The sequence below is a fragment of the Sciurus carolinensis genome, chromosome 3 (genome assembly GCF_902686445.1).
Source record: "Sciurus carolinensis chromosome 3, mSciCar1.2, whole genome shotgun sequence".
Taxonomy (NCBI): domain Eukaryota; kingdom Metazoa; phylum Chordata; class Mammalia; order Rodentia; family Sciuridae; genus Sciurus; species Sciurus carolinensis.
In genome coordinates, this window is record NC_062215.1 from 169,756,021 (window position 1) to 169,775,692 (window position 19,672).

The following is a 19,672-nucleotide window of genomic DNA, read 5'->3' on the forward strand; positions in this document are numbered from 1 at the left end:
GTTTGTTTACCACTATATCTTGTGACAGTGAGGACACACAGAAGGGTTTAGTAAATGGGTTCAAAACAAGTCGTATTTTATGAATGGGACAGAAAGTTCCCATTCTTAGGAACTAAAATTCCAGTAGGAAGGAATGGAGAAAGAATTGGTCAAACTATGACAGGAGGCCATGAACAACAGGAATAGAAGTAGATTCTCTGAAAAGAAGGAGAAATGGCCAGAATTTTGGACAGAACTTTTGCTAAGATATTGTTAAGTACCTGAGTATGGTGACATGTAAGTAAATTTTATTGTTGTCCTGGAAACAAATGTATGAAAAAAATCTGCTTGATTACTCTGATGCCACAAAAAATTTGGGAGGGAGATGCAAAGCTCAGTAAATGTTCACGTTGGTTCAGAAGAAAGCGTGCATAGAGCTGCAACTTTCTTTCAAACACAGAGGCCAAAACCAATGGAATTTTTAGAAATAAAACACTTTATAAATAAAAGTTGATTTTCTAAATTGCATTCTGTCCTTCAAATGAACTTTGAGTATGGTTACCAACTTCAATATTATAAGTATCTTTTAAAAATTCAGGTGAAGTATAACAAGTTTGTGCTTCTCAAAGAAGGCATTTATAAGTGGAAAAGGCATTCTGCTGGCAATTTCTCAAAACGTAAAATTATCTTTTTTGAGAGAAACTACTTGCACTTATGCTGGGAATACTTAAGATGACTGGGTTTCTGTCTCACACTGTAATCTCAAAGGCAGCAGCATAAAAGGAAGGAAAAAGATCAAAAAATCACAGAAACGTGAAAAATAAAAACAATGAGTGGGATGTTTTAATAATCTTAAAGTGCAATTGATAAGTCATTGGGATGGTAATCAAGAAGTAATCATGGTCTTCCTCTTAATCCCCAAATTTTACTCTATTTCCCTTAAATCAGTGTCCAGTGCAAAGTAGCCAAAGTAGTCAGTGCAGCGACTTTGTCCAGTCAAGTTGGCTGCCGTTCGCCTACATGACTTCATAAATAAAAAGAAACTGTGAGCACGCTCTGCTGACACACAATGTGCTTAACGAATCCAAGCATATTAGTTCACTTCCACAGTGTCCACATGGAAGAGTTCCACATCTCCGAGAAAACCACGAAAGCCAGCAGAAGACTGGATGGCAAAGGGGAAATTATCCAAGCGACATATTCCACTGTGCCAATTATGTTTCAAGCACCTTCTACAGAATTTTTCTGGAACGATAGAGGAGTTTTTAAAAGAAACATACAACATCAAATTCAGGTTACTGGTGTGGGTGACTCCTTTCCTTGCCATTCTTTTCATTCTCTGTAGCTTTATTTGTCCACTCATGCAACAAAAATTTATTGAGAGCTTTTTCTGTGCCAGTCACATAGCACTGAAAAAAAATTTTAAAAAGCACTTTCTCTTATTGAACTCATAGTATTAACGGAGTGTCAGTAAACAGATATGAAGAACTAGAACACGCCATATGTATGTAACAATATAGCATCATGCAGTGACAAACTTGATTTCATTCTTACATATGCTATTGGGACTTATTATCTGAGGGATGTCACTCATATCTTATTTGCATATGCCACTTTTTTTTGTTTGTTTGTTTTTCTGGGCACCCTTCCCATAGACTGGAAGCTCTCTGAAGACAGGCATTACATCTGTTTTCATATTGGTCTTTTTCACAGCATTTTGCACATAGCAAATTTCCCAATATATATATTTTCTGAGATGAATCCTGTGTTAAAAACTCAAGGCTTAAAACTGCCCCTGAGTGTATCTTTGTAATATTCCTTTTACCCTTGTGGTTTACGTAGGATAAATGTACGTATGTGCGTACATACATATGCTGTCTGAGGTAAAGACTTCGTTCTTCTTCTTTTTGTTTGTTTTATTCAAGGGAAACTGGCAATAATTCCTAACCAAATAGGTCTGACTCATTCTAGTTATTTATTTGTTCTCTGCTTTTGTGTGTATGTGAGTCATCTCTGGGCACATTTTGTGCCCTTACAATAGAACTTACAAGAGTAATGGTTAAACTTTGTACTATCTCACTTGAAATCTTTCCAGATGAACAAATTTACAAGGCAGAAAGAGCTGTAAGTAAATATGTAGGAACTGGGACCCACATCCCAGGTGACCAGTAACATAGATGTCTGTCTCCCCATGTGATCTCAAGAACCTGGAAGTCCCTGCCTGCATAAAGGATGTAAGGGGAACTGGTTAAAGGTTCTTCGTCAAGTTCATAAGTGCAGGGACACGTAGCTCATCCCTTCAAAGACACGTGAAAAATCTACAGACAGACCCACCTTTCTGTGCAGAGTTGCAACTTCCCTAAAAGAGTTCACCACTGTTCTGTGCTGCCAGAACACTCCGTAGACTCTGCCAGGTATACCTCTATTATAGTTCTTGGATAGGGGATAGTGGTGAGTAGGTGGTTCTGTCCTTCTTGGATTTTGACTTTGAAAGAAAATTGAATTCCCCATCCTTAAACAAGAGTTCTGAACATGTCACAGGCACTAGACAAGCTGTTGAATGAGAGAAAGAATGAAGAAGCAAGAAAAGAAATGGATTCATTGGCACACTTAGGTAGAAGTTTCCAGAAGGTGAATTAATATTTACCAGGGGGCCTTTACCACATGGCATGTCTATCTCTCAAAGTTGCGAACTTTGTAATTAAAAAGAAAATTAGAGGGAAAAGACTGAAGGCTGAATGTCTCCCAGATTAGCACATTTATTCTAGTTTCATGGATGAGAAATTTGAGATCAAAAAGTCCAGTCACTTATTTAAATAAAGTCTTCAGGGAGTAAATGGTAAAACTAGGATTTGAATTCTGACCTGCACCAATCCCAAGCTTGGGTTTCCCCTATAAGACTCTTTCCAAGGTGATGCTTAGACCTATATACATGATATCTATAAAAACCATTTTTAAAAGGATTTTGTAGGTGTCCTATCTGTAGGACTATGGGACTTAACAGGTTAAGTGGAGACTGAAACACAGTCTGAGTAAGAGATGATGGGAGGAAGTGCCTAGAGCAGAAAATCAGACCAGAGCACTAAGGTGCATGTCTAACACAGTTCTATGATTTTTTTTTAAATTAAAAAAAAATATTTTTATTAATTTGTCTTATTTAGTTGCAGATGGGCACAATACCCTACTTTTATTTATTTATTTTAATGCGATGCTGAGGATGGAACCCAGTGCCTGACACGTGCTAGCAAAGCGCTCTACCACTGAGCTGCACCCCAGCCCAGTTCTATGCTTCTTTGAAGAAAGACGCTGCATATACACTGTATCTCTGCAAACTTAATCAGTAAAAAAAGACAACAATTCTACATTTTTTTAAAAAAAACGATGACTCACTTGACAAAGCAGATTTTGAAGTACAAATGGGAGAGAATATATTTAAAAATTTCAGCTCAATGTTTATAAAAGGTAGTTATTGATCTCTAAACTATTGCTAAGGAATTACTTCATATTGCTAGGACCAAAGAGTCTCCTTTATGCCCAAGAATAGACAATTATCTCCACCCTCCATTAAGATCCTTATTGCCCTTTCCATATGGAAAGCTGGCATCTGCATTAAAATGCAATTAGCTTTCACTTCTAGTGGAGTGCTCAGCTACACTTAATTAATTCTTTCCTTTTAAAGTTCAGTCTTATTACTTTCTGGAGGAATTCCAGATTTTTTAACAGATGAACTGTCCAGAATTAGGCCAGGACTAAGAGGCTGGAGAGAGCTCTCTTTGGCATCCACATATCTAAGTGACCCCAGTAGTTGTCCAAGATGTCATCTCAGCTGCAAGGTACCCAGTGAGTGCCTGAGGCTTGCTGATAACAGAAAGCGCAGCTCTAGTGGCTTGTGACCAGAAGCAAAGTCCTTCACCTCAAGCAACCGGAGCCTTATTGTGAAATTTGAGGGGAGATTGCTAAAACACTCGAGTGCTTCCGTTTTTAACTAAGAAGAAATAAGTTTAGAAAATGCCTCAGAGCAGAAAGAATAAATGTTTCGAATGCCTAGGCCTCCAATGTCCATGGAATGGGAGAGGTCTACAGAATAATTCTTTTTTCCTTCACCACAGTGGTTCATGCCAATTTTAATACTAAGAACAATTATTCGAAGGTCAAGAACTTGAAGAACAGCATTATCTGTTAAAAGCACTAGCTGTTTCTGAAATCTAAACCTTGGGAATCAATGTAATTCTTGCCTTTGGAGGAAACCTCCTCATGGAGGAAAGAGGATGTGGGTGCACACTGTGAATTTACATGGTTACCTCAAGATGACCTTTATGAAGTTGTTTATGCTTTGAGCTCTGTGTTTTACATATCATCTTACTGAATTTCCTTAGCTCCATGGTTCTCACACTGAAGCCACTCAGGGGTCCTTCTCCTCTTTCTCTTGAATAGATAGTTCAGCTTATACCAGCTAGCTCCTCTCAGGACCTTTGCACCTGCTGTCCCTGCTCATTCTTTAGTCCATGGATCATATGGTCTCTCTTCAAAAATGCTTTTCTCACGTCTTGAGGTCTTGAGCATTAATATTCCTTTCCAGTCTCACCACTCAAATCTCTCTTCTCTGTGACCTTGTTTATTTTCTTTATTGAAAACACTTACCAGCTGATTCCATTCTGTTTATTTCTTTCCTTCTTTCCTGTTTTTCTTTGCAAGTAAGTTTTGTGGCGGCAGAGATGTAGGCCGCTTTGTTTTTCACTGAATAACTGGAGTCTAGAACACTTTTGGGTTCACACTATATAATTCAAAAATATTTGCCAAATGCATTTTGCAGTGAAAATAACCCCCAAGGGGAAAAAGGGATTTCCACTCACCTGTACTACACCTGTACAGGAATCCAGAAAGATGCAGCCTTTGGGTTCTTTGGATATTTTTTCATCTTTGTAAAAGTTCATAATGTAGGAATTATCAGGCAACTGAGTCAGCTGGAAGTAGCGCTTTTTGAATGACTAAATAAAAGACAGAAAAAGTCAAATTGTAATGAGCTATTTACTCATGGAGGTTAGAAATATTCTAATTCCATCAGAAGGGCATTGTTCTAGAGAAAAGCATCCTACTTCCTCATAAATAAAATATGATATGAAACGTAAACTCAATGCAAATGATCTCCTCTGTGCTGTGACCAAAAGAGGGTGTATCAAGAAAGGTGACAGAAATGAAGATGAGTCTTGGTGTCCCTTACCCGAACAGTAACGGTATTGTTGACGGTGCTGTTAAAATTCCCCTTGTAGAGCCAGCCAGACTTGAAAACTCCCGATCCTCCGGCTCCCCCACCGCCTTTGGAGGAGGAGTGGGAAGTGGTATCCTGCATAAAGGCATCATTAGCATGGCGCTGCGCATCCCAGGGCTCAGACACTGCACTTAAAAACCAGACTCCTTTTCCTGTCTTTGACTCATCTGCAAAATCATGTTCAATGTCAAAACAAACATGATTCATTCCGACTAAAAGCCCCAACCCAAACAGCTACTGCTGCTCAGGAAGAACTGGCCAGAAGGTGAAATCTCCAAAGCAAGACAGGAACTAATAGCCCTCATGTTTAAACATTTCACTTTCAACGGCTCACTTACTTCATCCTTATCAGCGTCTTCATGGTCAACCTCAAAGGAATGTGAAGGAAGTTTCTCTGGTTTGTATTCTGCTCTGATATGTTTAAAAAAGAAAAGAAAAGATTCTGATATGTCATTTAAGACAGGGCTTTCATGTTCAGCTGTTCCCAAGGTAACAACTAAACTATGCCAACACTTAGAAATTTTTAAAATTTAGAATCTTGAAAACTGTGGGGGCCCCATTTCCCTTAGAGGTAGTAACTTTCTCCATGCCATTCCATCTTATCTCCAGTAAACGAATAATTTAAGCCATGGAGTGAACTATTCATACAGATTTACACGTATCTTTTAGAATTAAAAGAAAGCAAGAAAGATGCTGTTAAAGGTTTGGAAGTTTCCTTCTTCCATATTCTGAAGTGAAATATTGAGTAGTGTATTTCCATTCCCTTCCTTGGCTCACCTAAATGACGTGATCAAGGCTACAGGGAGGCATCTGAAGAGCTTCAGCTCTGAGGGACCCTGTTCCCGAGACACAGCCTGTGCCAGGCTATTGAGCTGTGTGGTTTCTCTACCTGAGGGCTTCTCAGAAGGCCACTGGAAGGGACCTAGTGGCAGCTGTGCTTCCTTTGTGCATTCCCAGGGCAGCTCAGAAATGCCTCCTCAGCCATGGCATTGTGATCTGCCCAAAGGAGCACAAGGGCACAGCTGGTTTTATAAGTAGGTCAGAACGATAGGCTTTCACTGGCTTGACTCCATCTCACAAGGAAGTGTTGGAAGGAAACCAGAAAATCCCTTCAAAGGCTCACACATTCCTGATACCCAGCTTTCTTTTTTACCAGAGATTGAACAGAGGGGCCTTAATCACTGAGCCACATTCACAACCCTTTTAAATATTTTATTTAGAGAGAGGACCTTGCTGAGTTGCTTAGAACCTCACTAAGTTGCTGAGGTTGGCTTTGAACTCCTGATCCTTCTACCTCAACCTCCAGATCTGCTGGGATGACAGGGACCTGCACCTGGCAGGTATCCAGCTCTTTAGCACCTCTATTACAAAAACTTCTATATGTAGGAATTTCATGGGATGTTTGCATTTTCTCTGAAATGATTTACCTTACATAGGAACAATCTCTGAATCTGACTATTGGAAGAAGAAAAGACCAGAGGCTAACTGATATTCCCATCTCACATGTTTCCTATGCTGAAGGTATCCAGAGAGGAAGGAAAATGACCAAGGACCCTTGATAACTAAGTATGCATACATTTTCCCTGCTGAGTGTTCACACAGGGTGCTAAGTAATGGCTTCAAAATATTCCCTCAGCCTCCTTCTGAGGGACATGAAAATGTATATTCCCAGTTTACAGCAGGGGATGTGACGGCACAAAAAGAACATTGTCCTTGTGTCCACAGGGCAAAGTCTAAAGTCAGAACCACCCTCCATGCCTGTTAAAGGGTTTTTGAAAACTGGTGAAATACACACAAGTGTTACCATTTTAACCTGGCTTAATTGTATGGTTGAGTGACATTAAGCAGATTCATATGGGGGTGGGCAGCCATCCCCAGTCCTTTCTGTCCTCCCATTCTGAAATTCTATTTTTTTTTTTTTTTTTTTTGTGGTGCTGGGGATTGAACCCAGGGCCTTGTGCTTCCGGGGTGAGCACTCTACCAACTGAGCCATATCCCCAGCCCCCATTCTGAAATTCTGTACCCATTAAAAACAATTCTCCACCTCTTCCCCTCCCACAACCCTGCTTACTGCCACTCTTCTACCTTCTCTGCCATGCATTTGACTATTCTAAGCACCTCATACAAGTGGAATCATGTACTTGTCTTTCTATGTCTGGTTTATTCACTTAATATGAGGTCCTCAAGGTTCATCCATATCATAGCATGGGCCAGGATTTCATTCATTTTTAAGCCTGAGTACTTTGTCATTGTAACCTGGCAAAAGCTTGTGCCCTAAGATCATTTCCATGAAGGCATCCTGGACTCTGCATAATTAGGGCTCTCTTCCTGTGGACACTGTGCATTAATCTCTCAACTGTGCTCACCTGCCCCTGTTAGCTGCGCCCTGTCCTAAGCCTTCATCAGATTATATCTTTCTTAAAGGCAGGAACTCTAATGAATGCCCACCCACATCTTCCTCAGCTGGGTTCTTTCCTATTGCTCTAGATGCTCAAAACCCATTTGCTGGTTTAACCAATGAAAAGGCAAGGTGAGCAAGAATATCAGAAACAAAATAATCTGAAATGATATAATTTCACACTCTATTGGGTGGTAGGTATTTTGGTGATTTTTTTAATAGCTGTAGAATGTATTTTTGGTGATCAAAATCTAAAAAAAGTACCTCTGACATGTTAAATGGAGTCTTAAAAGTATTTTACTATTGTGACTTTACCTGATAAATTCATATTAATGAGGTTTATTGGCAACTCAGACAATAAGAGCAGTAAAGCTCTTCTGAGAAGATTGAGTGATAAGGTTGGCGTCTGGAGTGTTGCATCGGTCCTATTTCTGATTTCCATCCTATTCGGTTTTAGCTGTGATCTGGATAAAACCCCAAGACCTACAGATAAGTAGTTGCAAATGGCAACAGTTTTATTTAACAGTAAAGGGCTTGAAAGAAGTGTGGTGGGAAATGTGTACTTCATGGTCAGCCCCACTTCAAGGTCTGGCATTCAATAAATATTTTTAATAGAGAAGACATGTATGGGCATTTCAAAGGCATTAATGCATAATATGATCCTCCTCAACCATGATTTATTTACAAGTCCAAAGATGTTCCCAAATATATACTGGAGTTTAAATGTGCATTAAACAGACTACTGCTTTTTTAGTAAATTACATTTGTGTGCAATTAGACATTTGTGCTGATGCTAGGTTCTATAGTCTTGATTAATCTTACCATTTTATAGGGATAAAAATAAATAACTGTAACAGTTATTTATATAAAACACACAGTGGAAGAGATGGGATTAGGATATTTATCTCTGAACTCAGTCCTGTGTTTAGAAAATATAAGTTTACACCATGTTTAATAAGCACCTTAAGCATCAATGAAGACATTTTCCCCCAAAAGGATCTGGGGTACCTGTGTGATGTTAACTTGTTCCATCCCTTTTAATCGGGCTCAGCTTTCTGAGAAGGCAGAGCAAGTAGAAGCTCTACAGTGTTATTTCTGGACACTGGGAAATTCTTCCCACTCCATCAAAAATATATCCTTATTATCATCTGACACTTCTTGAGTGAAGAACAGCTCCTTTCACCTCTGCGTTTGATTGACAAAGCCCTTAAATACAACCTTTCCTTCTCTCCCCCTCCTGTGAGTGATGACATGTCACCTGCAGTTCAGGGCAGGTTCAAACAGTTGATTTCAGAGGAAGGACCTGCAGAATTTCTTCTGCAGAGGATGAAACACCAGCAGTCCAGGATTATGAAAACGGTGGCCCAATCTTAAAGGGAGGACTGAGGAGACATCCCCAGTGCACGGCAGAGGAACGAGGAGGGAGAGCTGAGGAGGTGGCAGCAGAGACAAACTCGAATGTGGGATGTCAACACTGGCTCTGTTTGCCATCCATCTGCCTTAAGACACAACATGAAGCTGTTCATTTCTGAACTTCTTATTCTGCCCTCCTGGCCAGCATGGCATGTCCTTCCTTCCCTTTCTCACACAAGAATGATTTTGTGGGTGTTTGTTCTTGATAACTATGGACTGCAGTATTGCTCAATGTCTCATTAGTGTTGATTTCTACTACACGCTTATGAACAAGGAAGAGAAGGAACAGCTTTTCAAATGAGTGAAGGACAAGGGAACAAAGGAAGGTTTTTGTGAACATCAATGGATAAGGCTCAGTACTCTTGAGGGGTATGCACAGATCTCTCACTTGAGAAGTGGAAATGACAGTGGGGATACTCTATAACGTGTGGCAAAGATTCACAAAAACCTATGCATCCAAAGTGCTTGTGAGTAACACAGGACAAAACAATAAAGAAGTGCCCATCAACAGAGAATGACTATACAAAATCACAGTGGATCCGGATGAAGAGAGTTACTCAGAAAGGAAAAGGAGCTACATATGCATGCGACAATAGGGACATCACTCAAGCGCACTGTGCTGAGTAAAAGAAACCAGAAGCACAAGAATATACATGGCATTATTCTAGTGTCATGGTCTTGGTACTGGTTGTCTCTCTAGGGTAGAGGAGAGTACTGAGCAGGAAGAGGCATGGCTAATTCCCTGGGGGTGATGGGAATCTGTATCTCAAAAGAGGTGTGAGTTGCAGGCGAATTGTTGGTCAAAAGATGTGAAATGGCTCACTTAAAATTTGCACGTTTCCTCAGATGTCAATTTTACTTGAAAACCCCCACAATAAACTGCACACACTGAATCTCTACCTGATGATACACATTCTAAAGTGCTTAGAGAGGCACTGTGCTGATTTTTAAAATCTAAAATGATCAAAAAAGAAGGTGGAATTGCTGGGCGGCTAGAGAGACGGATGGATGGATGGATGAATGGACAGATAAGTAATGTTATGAAAGATAGCAAAATTTAAAAGACATTCTCAATGGTGAGAATAGGGTTCTTCTTTGCACACACCTTTCAAATTTTCCTATGTTTGAAAATTTGCATGACACTTTTAAAGTGTCGACAGAATGATAGAGTGACCAAAAAGGATATCTTCTGAACATTCCTCCTTTTTATACTGCCAATAGTCAAAACTTCATGCAAATGTCAAAAAATATTTTCAAGAATTTCCTAAAAGTTACATTTATTGCTTAGATAGTCTCACTTATGTGATGCTACAATTTACATCTACACACTCTTTTATAAAATAAAATTTGCTTTAAGCATTCCCCTTAGCTTCACTTTAACTGTTCAAAAGTAACTCAGAAGATAAGAGACAATGTGAAGGAGGTCAAGAGCGAACAACCAACTCCAGTGGCCCCTCTTTGTGCCCATGATGACCTCATTTTTCATTTAAAAAAAATTATATGCCAGTGAGTTCAAGTTAGGGTTGATGTGGGCATGTCCTTGGAGTGCCAGCTTGTCCCAGTTCTAAGTTTGCGGATCTAGTTAGTACCTGGTAGCTAGAAGAACCACAAGAATGCCAGTCACATATTAGAAAACAAGTCCCTAAACCGAAGAAGCTCCAGGGGAGGAGGGAGTCCTGAATAAATTAGACATAAGTAAGCACAATTTCCCTGAGTGAAAATGGTTGTTAGAAAAATCAAAGAGTTTCAAGAGATCCATTGCACAGCAGGGTGACCACAGTCAATGATCACACATCCCGTTCTTGGAGAGGCAGGAGAGATGTGCAGTGTTCTCACTGCAACAGCCATGACAACACCAGGGGATTTTTTAATTAGCCGGATTTGACCAGTCCAGTGTCTGTGGACTTCAGAACATCACGTTGCACATGACAAAAATGCACAATGCTATCTGTCGACTTAAAATAAATAATGGAAAAAAAAAAAAAGAATCAGAGAGGAGAGAGTGATTGATTGGGTAGAAGTGGAAGAGATCAAGATTAGTGAGGGCGGAACTGGGGACTCTCCTGGGAGGCGTCCCTCAGGTTGAGCGTGAGAAGCAGCCGGTTGTGAGCCGCTCTAGGGAAGCATCATTCCAGCAGAGGGAAGCAGGCGGGTCCTGAGGAGGACCAAGCTCCGAGCACCGAGGAGCACCGAGGAGCGGAAGGCTGTGGTCTGGACATGGGGAGCAAGGACAGCGGGAGCAGGTGAGGTCAGCTGCGCAGGGCACAGCTCGGGACCTGGGTGGCAGACAGTGTTCACACCACCTTGAGGCTTGAGGGCAACCAGTCACCCTCTCCCGTCAGTCTAGGGGCTACTGTGCAATCACTGCTGTGTGTTTTAAAGATCACGGGAAAGTTAGCACCTCAGGATCTTGACTTTGAATTCCCCCAGCCCCAAGAGCATTCTGTGATCTCTTAAGAGCCTTTGAGATCCAGGATCAAGGCCAGTCAGGGATCTTACCCTCTGAGTTGGTTCCAACTGAGTTATAATTTATTGGCAGTCTCATTTCTCAGTTTTTCACTCAAATTTCCTCTCTCACCCCCGTAAGAAGGGTGGCATCTCTCAGTGCCTGAGTTTCCTCTATAAAATGGGGATGACAGTTTCTAGCCTGTGGTTATTAAATGAGATAACAGACTTCTGGCGTCTAGCACATTCTAACTCACCCTCTGTAGGCACTTGAGAAATATCTTTTGTTCTTTACAAAATCATTCTGTCCTAATTCAGCCCAGCTAAACTGGCCACACTTTATTTGTCCTTCAGTCAAAAAATATAAGTTTAGAAAATTTTCTTATTTCTATCAAATCAACTGTGGAAAAAAAAATTATTGTGTCATAGGTCTCTGTACTTTACCTAGTGACATAGGTATTTATGCTGCTCTGATCGCCTGGGAACTCCAAGTTCAGTGTTAATTTTTATTTATGTTTACATTTTACCTTTTGTGTTTTGCTTTTAGCTAGAAATAATGTATCCTTCCAGTATCTTCTTATGAACATTTTTTTTGAAGAAGTAGGGTTCTTAAAAGACAAAAATAATACATTTTAAAATTTAAAGTACATCCACCTCTTTTTTCACTTTTTAATGATTGCACATTTGTATTTTGCAGCCTCAGCAACCCATAAAAAGAAATGATCAATTTAAATTAGTAGCAGACATATGAAAATTCTAATCCAGGAAGTATGAAAATGATTTACCTCTAACAGCCTTGGAAAGCACAAGTAAATTAATCTGTTTCCACTGACCTAAATATGTACAGTCTTTAGGGGGGAGTGTTTAGCTTTGTGAAATCGGGTAAAAATATAATTCTACTGTTCAGTGTTATGGTCTTGATTATTCTCAGGTGTATGCTACAGGACTGTATTCCAGAACCTTTTATTTTCATTTTGAATATATATAGCTAATTAACATGTCTTACTCGTGGCAACCTTATTCTTCCCCTTTTTGGTATCGACTTCCACTTCCTTCAGTTAAAGTAAGGGAAATTCTCGAGAACATTTTGGTTACTTTCTCATTTCTTTTCATGAGAAGAATCTGCATGCTCTATGAGAATCCCAGCTCACCAGGATGGTCTGGACCTGCTCCTAGTGGACAAGCTTTCTCTGTGATTTCAGTAGAGGAAGACTACTATAAATGTGAATTGTTTTACCTCCTCCTTTTCTTTATTACATGGTGAATGTAAGAAGAGATAAATGGTGTTTGGGAACAAAGCCATGGAAGTGACAGTGGGAAGTCTTTCACTCCAGAGGGAGCTCAATGCTGCTATGATGGCTCCTCTCACTTGATGCAGAGTCTTCCAATTGGTTGAACATGCTTTCCAAGTTGTAACCACTTCTCAGAACTATTCTCAGAAAGAGGAAGTCTTGGTGTCAAAAATTGCTTTTCAATGGTATCTACAAAAAGCATGTGACTAATACTCAGAGGTTTTGAATGTCATAATTACTCAGGAAGGCCCAGGGTGTGGCAGGACCTTCCCAACAGGGAGCCCCCAGAGTTACCCATCGGGAAGGACTGAGTCCAGAAGAACATCTAGAAATTTGGTAGAAGTCAATGTCCAGTGTTGGGAAAAAAGATTCACTGTTTTGGAGGAACATTGCTTTGCTCTCCAGAGTAAGATAATTCCAAAACAACTAGCCTCTGTCTCTTCTGCTGCCTCCCCTGCAGTCCCTTTGCAGAGGACCAAGCAAATTTTCAAAGAGGTAAAACTAGATGATGTCACCCCTGTGGAAATTTCCTTTTAACAGTCCTTATAACAAGCTCTTACCGGGGTAGTTGTCGAATGTCTCCAGAATATTGTTCATATTTGTAGTTTACCACGTACCACTGGGAGCTATAAAATTTACAAGCCTGAAAAGGAAAAAAAGACAATTAAAAAATTAGCATTAAAAAAAAATCAGCTATTTGGCACAATGGACCATCAAGACAGTTCTAATCCCCAGGTGGCATTATGGTGGCTGCTAGTGATTTTAAGGTAGGTAAGGAACACTGGTTTCTCTTCAGATTGTATAAATCTTTGGCCTTTTAAAGGTAGATAAGGGGCTTGCTCTCTATAATCACTTTACGTTTTCCAATGAAATGGAAATTTATCCTTTTCCAGACACATGGAAGAGGAATCATTTAACATATTTATTCTATTTTACTCCATCAGGGAAACCCTAATGCAATCACCATTGACTCACTCCGGATACGTTGCTAACACTGGAGCATCAGTCTCCCTACTTCCTTGGCAACCCTGCCACTATCTACCGGTTCTCCGTAGTGACGGATGTTGCTATTGATGTGCTGTTCTTCTGTCATACTTTTAGCCTGATTTCTTCTTATTCTTGCTTCAGTAACTGATCTTTTCCTTTTTTGCATCAGTGCCCTGTGTCAACCTGAAATGAGTTTTCCAGTTGCCCTCTTGCCTTCTGAGCCACAGCCTTCTCCATGATGAGTCACAGATTTTATAGCAGATGTGAATAAAAGATAACTGAACACTGTTTCAAAACCCAAGCCAATAGCACAAAGTAACCATCCTAGGATGGTAAACACTGGCTGATTTGGTGGTACTTATGGATAGCAAATAATTTATTGCTGTAAGGACCAGGGATTTATAATGGAGATTTCACCAAATGGCTTTTAAGACTCCTTTCAATTCTAGCATCACATGATTCTGGGGGTTAAATGGCTCTCCATGAGGACATAGGGCATTCTTCCCCTAGTGGAAGATAATAAATTCTTTGCGCTCTGAGGAATGAAGTCCTAGGATGGTCTCTGTCATGCACACCGCCTTCACAGAGTCAAGAGGAGGGGAGGAGTGGCCCTCTGGGACTGTGGACAGTGGCGGACAGTGGTAGGCAGTATGGGTTCCCCGGCATGCAGCTCCAGATGCCCGGAAAAGGCAGGAAGAGGATGGTGTTAGGAAGCCTTGATTTTTCTGCCCTTGAATTCTCTCCGCACCACAGCTTTTCTTGTTTAGGGACGTGCCCACGCACAAACTGGGGACTGAGGACAAAGGTAGGCGTAGGAGGAGAGTGGCATGAGTATGGGGCAAATGGAGGCTTTGAACACAAGTGGGTCTCATAGAGGTGGGGAGGACGATGGTGGTTACCAGAGGCCAGGGAGGGGAGGGAGAGCAGGGGACACTGGTGGGGACAGACGTGAGCCAGGCATTCCGGGGTGCACTGCTCCGTGGGGTGATCGCAGAGATGATGGGCTGCGTATTTCAAAAAGCTGGTAGAAAGGATCCTGCCTGCTGTCGGCATAAATGATAAATGTTGGAGGAGGAAGCCGTGTCTGCCTGACACATCACAGGGCACAGCCGCACCTAGCATCACGCTCTGATCAGGATGTTGTCATTGATCAGTTTCAAAAATTAAATAAATAAATGAACAAATGAAAAAAGAACAAGAACACTTCCTCCTCTCCCCCCAATAAAAATACAGCAACAAGACAGATGAGCATGCAGAGGGAGGGAAAGGAAATCCAGGGTCTACAAAGACAGGGGATGTGAGCCAAGCAGGGTCCTTAGAGAAAATCGAATGTATTAACTTGCCCATCCTGCAAAGCACACGTTTCTGGAAATAGGAGGAAAACTGCGCCTTCTTCAGCTCCTGGGCTAAAATGTTGTATCTTCATTTTAGACAAAGGTGTCCAGAATTCAGACAAGGAGCAGAGGGGCCCAAGCAAGGGAGCTTGAACTTCCCTGACCATAGTTCTCATCCCTCCCCTACTGTTATTTCTCTTCACCTTGTTCAAATGAAATGAAATACATTTTAAAATGGAAAACAAAAAGCATGAAGCCCATTCCCTATGGCAACCTTTTATGATCTTTTTTTCTGGTGCATCGTTTTACCTAGTTACCTTTAAGTGTATATGTCTCTGTGAATATTGTTTTTCGGTCACTTAGCATATTCTCAAGAGCTTTACATTTGCTTCCTAAATTTTTCTTCAAATCAGTAGAGTATAAAATTCACACCCTCATTCACTAACCTAGTCTCCTTGTCTTGAGGTTACTCATCTCTTCATTTGTTCCATGAGCATTACAGAGCCCTCATCATGTACCTAGAGTTGTTCTGGGTGATGGGAATGCAGTGGGGAACAGGAGACAAAAATTCACGCTCTCCAGAATTCAGCAAACACCAGTGAACTGTGCCACGGTTCAGAAAATTGTAGCCTCTTGGGGAAAATACAGCAGGGGAAGTGGGGTGGGAGATTTGGGGCAAGGGGGCTGATTTAAATAGAATGGTTAGGGTAGGTCTTACAGAAAATGTGATGTCTGAGCAAAGACTTAAAGGACAAGACAAAGAGCCTTTTGGTTTTTTTAATGACTACTTCAAATCTTGTACCACTGTAAGAGAATCAATAACAACAACAAAAACCCGCCTCAGATTATATCTTTTTGCATATAGCCTTCTCGTCCTTCCCCAGTATCACCCAGTTTGGAAAATTTTCTTGGGATAGGTTGCTTAAAGTAGTCTAAGATTCTTCTATTAAAAAACTCCTGCAGGGACTGGGGTTGTGGCTCAGTGGTAGAGCGCTCACCTAGCACTCCTAGGGCCCTGGGTTTGATCCTCAGCACCGCATAAAAATAAGACTGAAAAAAGGGATTGTGTCTACCTACAACTAAAAAAAATATATATTAAAGAAAACCCCTGCCAAATCAGTATAGATGCTTTATGAGCTAAATGCATGTGGATGGAACATGACCCAGAAGTTACAAAGCTTTATTCTTGTTCCAGAACTAGTGTGATCTTGGTAAAATCATTTTATTTATTTGGATCTCAGATTTAGCCATTGAGCATTTAGAATACTGAATGGAATTCGAGGTTACTGGCACATAATTTCTGTCTGCAAAATCCCTGATCTGCAGTTTTTAGTGGAACACAGATGCAGTAAATCACGATTCACTCATTGCCTATTCCTGCTATGGGTAGGCCTCTGCTTAACCATGGTAAGTGTGTATACTCATGTGCATTATTCATGCCATTCACAATAGGTCATAGGCTTAACTGAATCTGGATATGTTAATCCTCAGATTTGCTGAACAAAAACGAATATGGCACTTTCTTATATTAGTAAAGAACTATCCCTCTTCCTTCCTTCCTTCCTTCCTTCCTTTCTTCCTTCCTTCCTTCCTTCCTTCTTCCCTCCCTCCCTTCCTTCCATCCCTCCCATTGTGTATATTTGTCAGATATCATACTACTAGGTACTTTATACATCATAAAAAGCACTTGATGAGATTACATTGTTCCCATTAAAGATCACAGAAGCAAGGGATGTTCAGCTTCTGACATGTGGTAGAAGGAGGATTTCAATCTAGATTTGCCTGACTCTAAAAGTCTATTCAGCTGATTTGTGAATTGTTTGATGATTGCAAGCTTTTTTCCCCCCTTGGCACTGGGGATTGAACCCATGGGTACTTTACCATTGAGCCATATCCCCAGTCCTTTCTATTTTTGAGACGAGATCTCACTAAGTTGCCCAGGCTGGCCTTGACCTTGTGATCCTTCTGTCTCAGTCTGTCAAGTTGCTGGGATTACAGGCGTGTGCCACAATCCCTGGCTCATATATTTTTAAAAATACATCTGGACCATCATTCTGTATGTATGTTTTGATGGTGCTTTTGTTTATGGTTGTGAGTCAGATCTGGTTTTGAATTTTGGTTCTGCTGCTTGTTAGCTATGGCATCTCAACTGAATAACTTAGTACTTCTAATTTCCTCAACTGTCTAACTAATACCAGCTTCACTAGGCTCAAATAGATAATTCCTGTAAAGAACCTAGCATACAGCAAGCACTCAATAGACTTTCCCAGCAAGTTTGATTCCATCCATAATTCACATTTACAACAATTGCTAATAACAACTTGTTTTCCTTAACTTATAAAAGTAGGATTTTGGAGAAATACATTAGGTTTCATTATCAAAAACTCATTTTAATCAAATTACTTCCGAATTTATTTGCTACATTTCATGTATCTGGTGGTGGGTAGGTAAGATTCAGGGTTGGGCTGGATGACTCTTAAGAACCCTTCTAAATCTGTGATTTCTCTGCTTCTGAGAAAGCCAGTGCGTTTCACAAGCATAACCATTTTTCCTGCAGAGTTATGGCATTTTGGAAATGTTATGCATAGAAAATTATTCTCTATTCTTTGTGCCAGCCCACACAGTCACTCTAAGAAGATCATTAAAAACTACTATAATTATGACTACAGCTCCTTTTTGTCCAGAGACTAAGCTGAAATGATCTGCTGCAAATTCAGTCACTCTGCTTGTTAAGTCAGTCAATGGCCCCAGTTTTCTCTTACTGACTTCCTAGCCCACAGCGTGTGTTTCACACGGGATCCCTTTCAGATGGAGATGGTCACAGTATACTTCCACTTCAAATCCGAACAGTGAACCCTCTCTGACGTGCATTTCACTGTTATTGTGCCTCTAGGTGTTTAGACAGAAAATGAGGGCCAGTGCCAACGTGGCCAAAGGCGTATGTGCCATGAGGATAATGTGTCCTACTGGCCATGAATCCTCTGAGGCTGGTCATTAAAATTTAGGTTCCTCATTATGCTAGTGAAATAAGCCAGACCCAGAAAGTCAAGGGTCAAATGTTTTCTCTCATATGCAGAAGCTAGAACAAAATGAGGGGGGAAAATGAGGGGGGAATCCCATGAAAACAGATCAGTGGAGTAGAGGAAGGGTGTTGAGAGGGAGGCAGGAGGGTCAAGAACAGGGAGGACTAGTCAATGAACCTGACTAAACTTTTCCACAGTGAATTTCACCTTTATGTGTATCCATAATGTACTAATTTATAAAGACTATAAGTAAATCAAGAAAAGATTAGTAGAATACAGGAAAGGGAACAGTTCAGGGCAGGGAAAGGGGAAGTACTGGGGACTGCATTGGAGCAAATTATATTTCATGCTTGTAAAATTATGTCATACTAAACCCCAATGTCATGCACAGCTACAAAGCACTAATAAAAATTTCAGGTTCCTGGGTGCCACCTGAGATCCAGGGAGCCAAAATCTCAGGCTGGCGGGGAAAATCTGCATCGTAAGGAGTGGGTGACTCTGAAGGAGTCACCTGTGTCTCAGGTGGACTCTATCCTTCCCCAAGAGCAATAAGGTGGCTGGTCCTCGTTACAGGGTCTGACCATGAACCAAGAGCCCTGGAGCCTGGCTTCACACCTGGATCCCAGTGATTCACATAGGCCAGCCTTTTAAAAGAACATGCACACTCCAGCAAGGGGCTGTGTCTACTGAACATTCCATTTATATTTGTTGAATGAATGATCTTTTTATGTCCTTTAGAAATGACTAAGCATGATACTTTGACAGTTCTGAAAATCTAAATACTTTAGAAAAGAGCAGACAGTCATAAAATGTGCCTTAAAGTACTGTAAGGAAAATATTTCATTTTTTTCCTTTTCTCTTCTGAGAATCATGAGAATCAATTCAAATCATGTTCTATCCCTCAAATAGCAATTTGGAGTTGGCAAAACAATGTGTCCTTCTCTTACAGAGGCTGATTATTAGATTCTGGCTGTAGAGTAATAAGCAGGTAACAGATGGCTTTTTAGATGCAAAATTATTTTTTTTCTGGCTGTAGAGGTTTATTTAATTATATACTAGTTTCTTGCTAGAAAGATTAATGCAACCACAAAAGGTGTCCATTTTGGCCCTTTGTCCCCACTGGGATTAATTCTGTATTTGTAAAATAATGGTGATAATTTTCATACTCATGCCATTCTTTATGAAGTTTAGAAGTAATTATGGCTATTGTATAAAAATGCTGAAAATGAAGCACCATGAAATTAAGTGAATTTAGGCAAATTGTGCATTGAAGGACAGCTGAATAATTTTTCGACCACCCTGAGACATTTCAGAGGGAACACAAACACTACTGTCCATTCCAACAGTTAGTACAAGAGATGGTTTCTGCAAACCAGGACAAATGGTCACCCACTACATGAACAATGTAGAGAAAAGGAGAAAAGCACAGAAAACATTTTTCCCTTAAATTGGATCAGATGATCTGTTCCTGTAAAATGCAATAATTCTACATCATAAAAACAGGTTGGAAGATCTACAAGCAATCAACAAAC

At 40.5% G+C, this 19,672-nt stretch overlaps 1 protein-coding gene across 11 annotated transcripts in view; it reads right to left on the reverse strand.

The window, feature by feature from the left end:
• Positions 1 to 19,672, reverse strand: part of Dock10 (dedicator of cytokinesis 10) — a 231,562-nt gene that overhangs the window by 89,061 nt on the left and 122,829 nt on the right. For all 11 annotated transcript variants that reach the window (XM_047543079.1, XM_047543080.1, XM_047543078.1 and 8 more), the window contains exons 4-7: positions 13,357 to 13,439; positions 5,587 to 5,659; positions 5,201 to 5,323; positions 4,833 to 4,967 (exon numbers count right to left, since the gene is read on the reverse strand). In XM_047543079.1, coding sequence (XP_047399035.1) covers positions 4,833 to 4,967; positions 5,201 to 5,323; positions 5,587 to 5,659; positions 13,357 to 13,439 — 414 coding nt within the window. The remainder of the gene's footprint in view (positions 1 to 4,832; positions 4,968 to 5,200; positions 5,324 to 5,586; positions 5,660 to 13,356; positions 13,440 to 19,672) is intronic.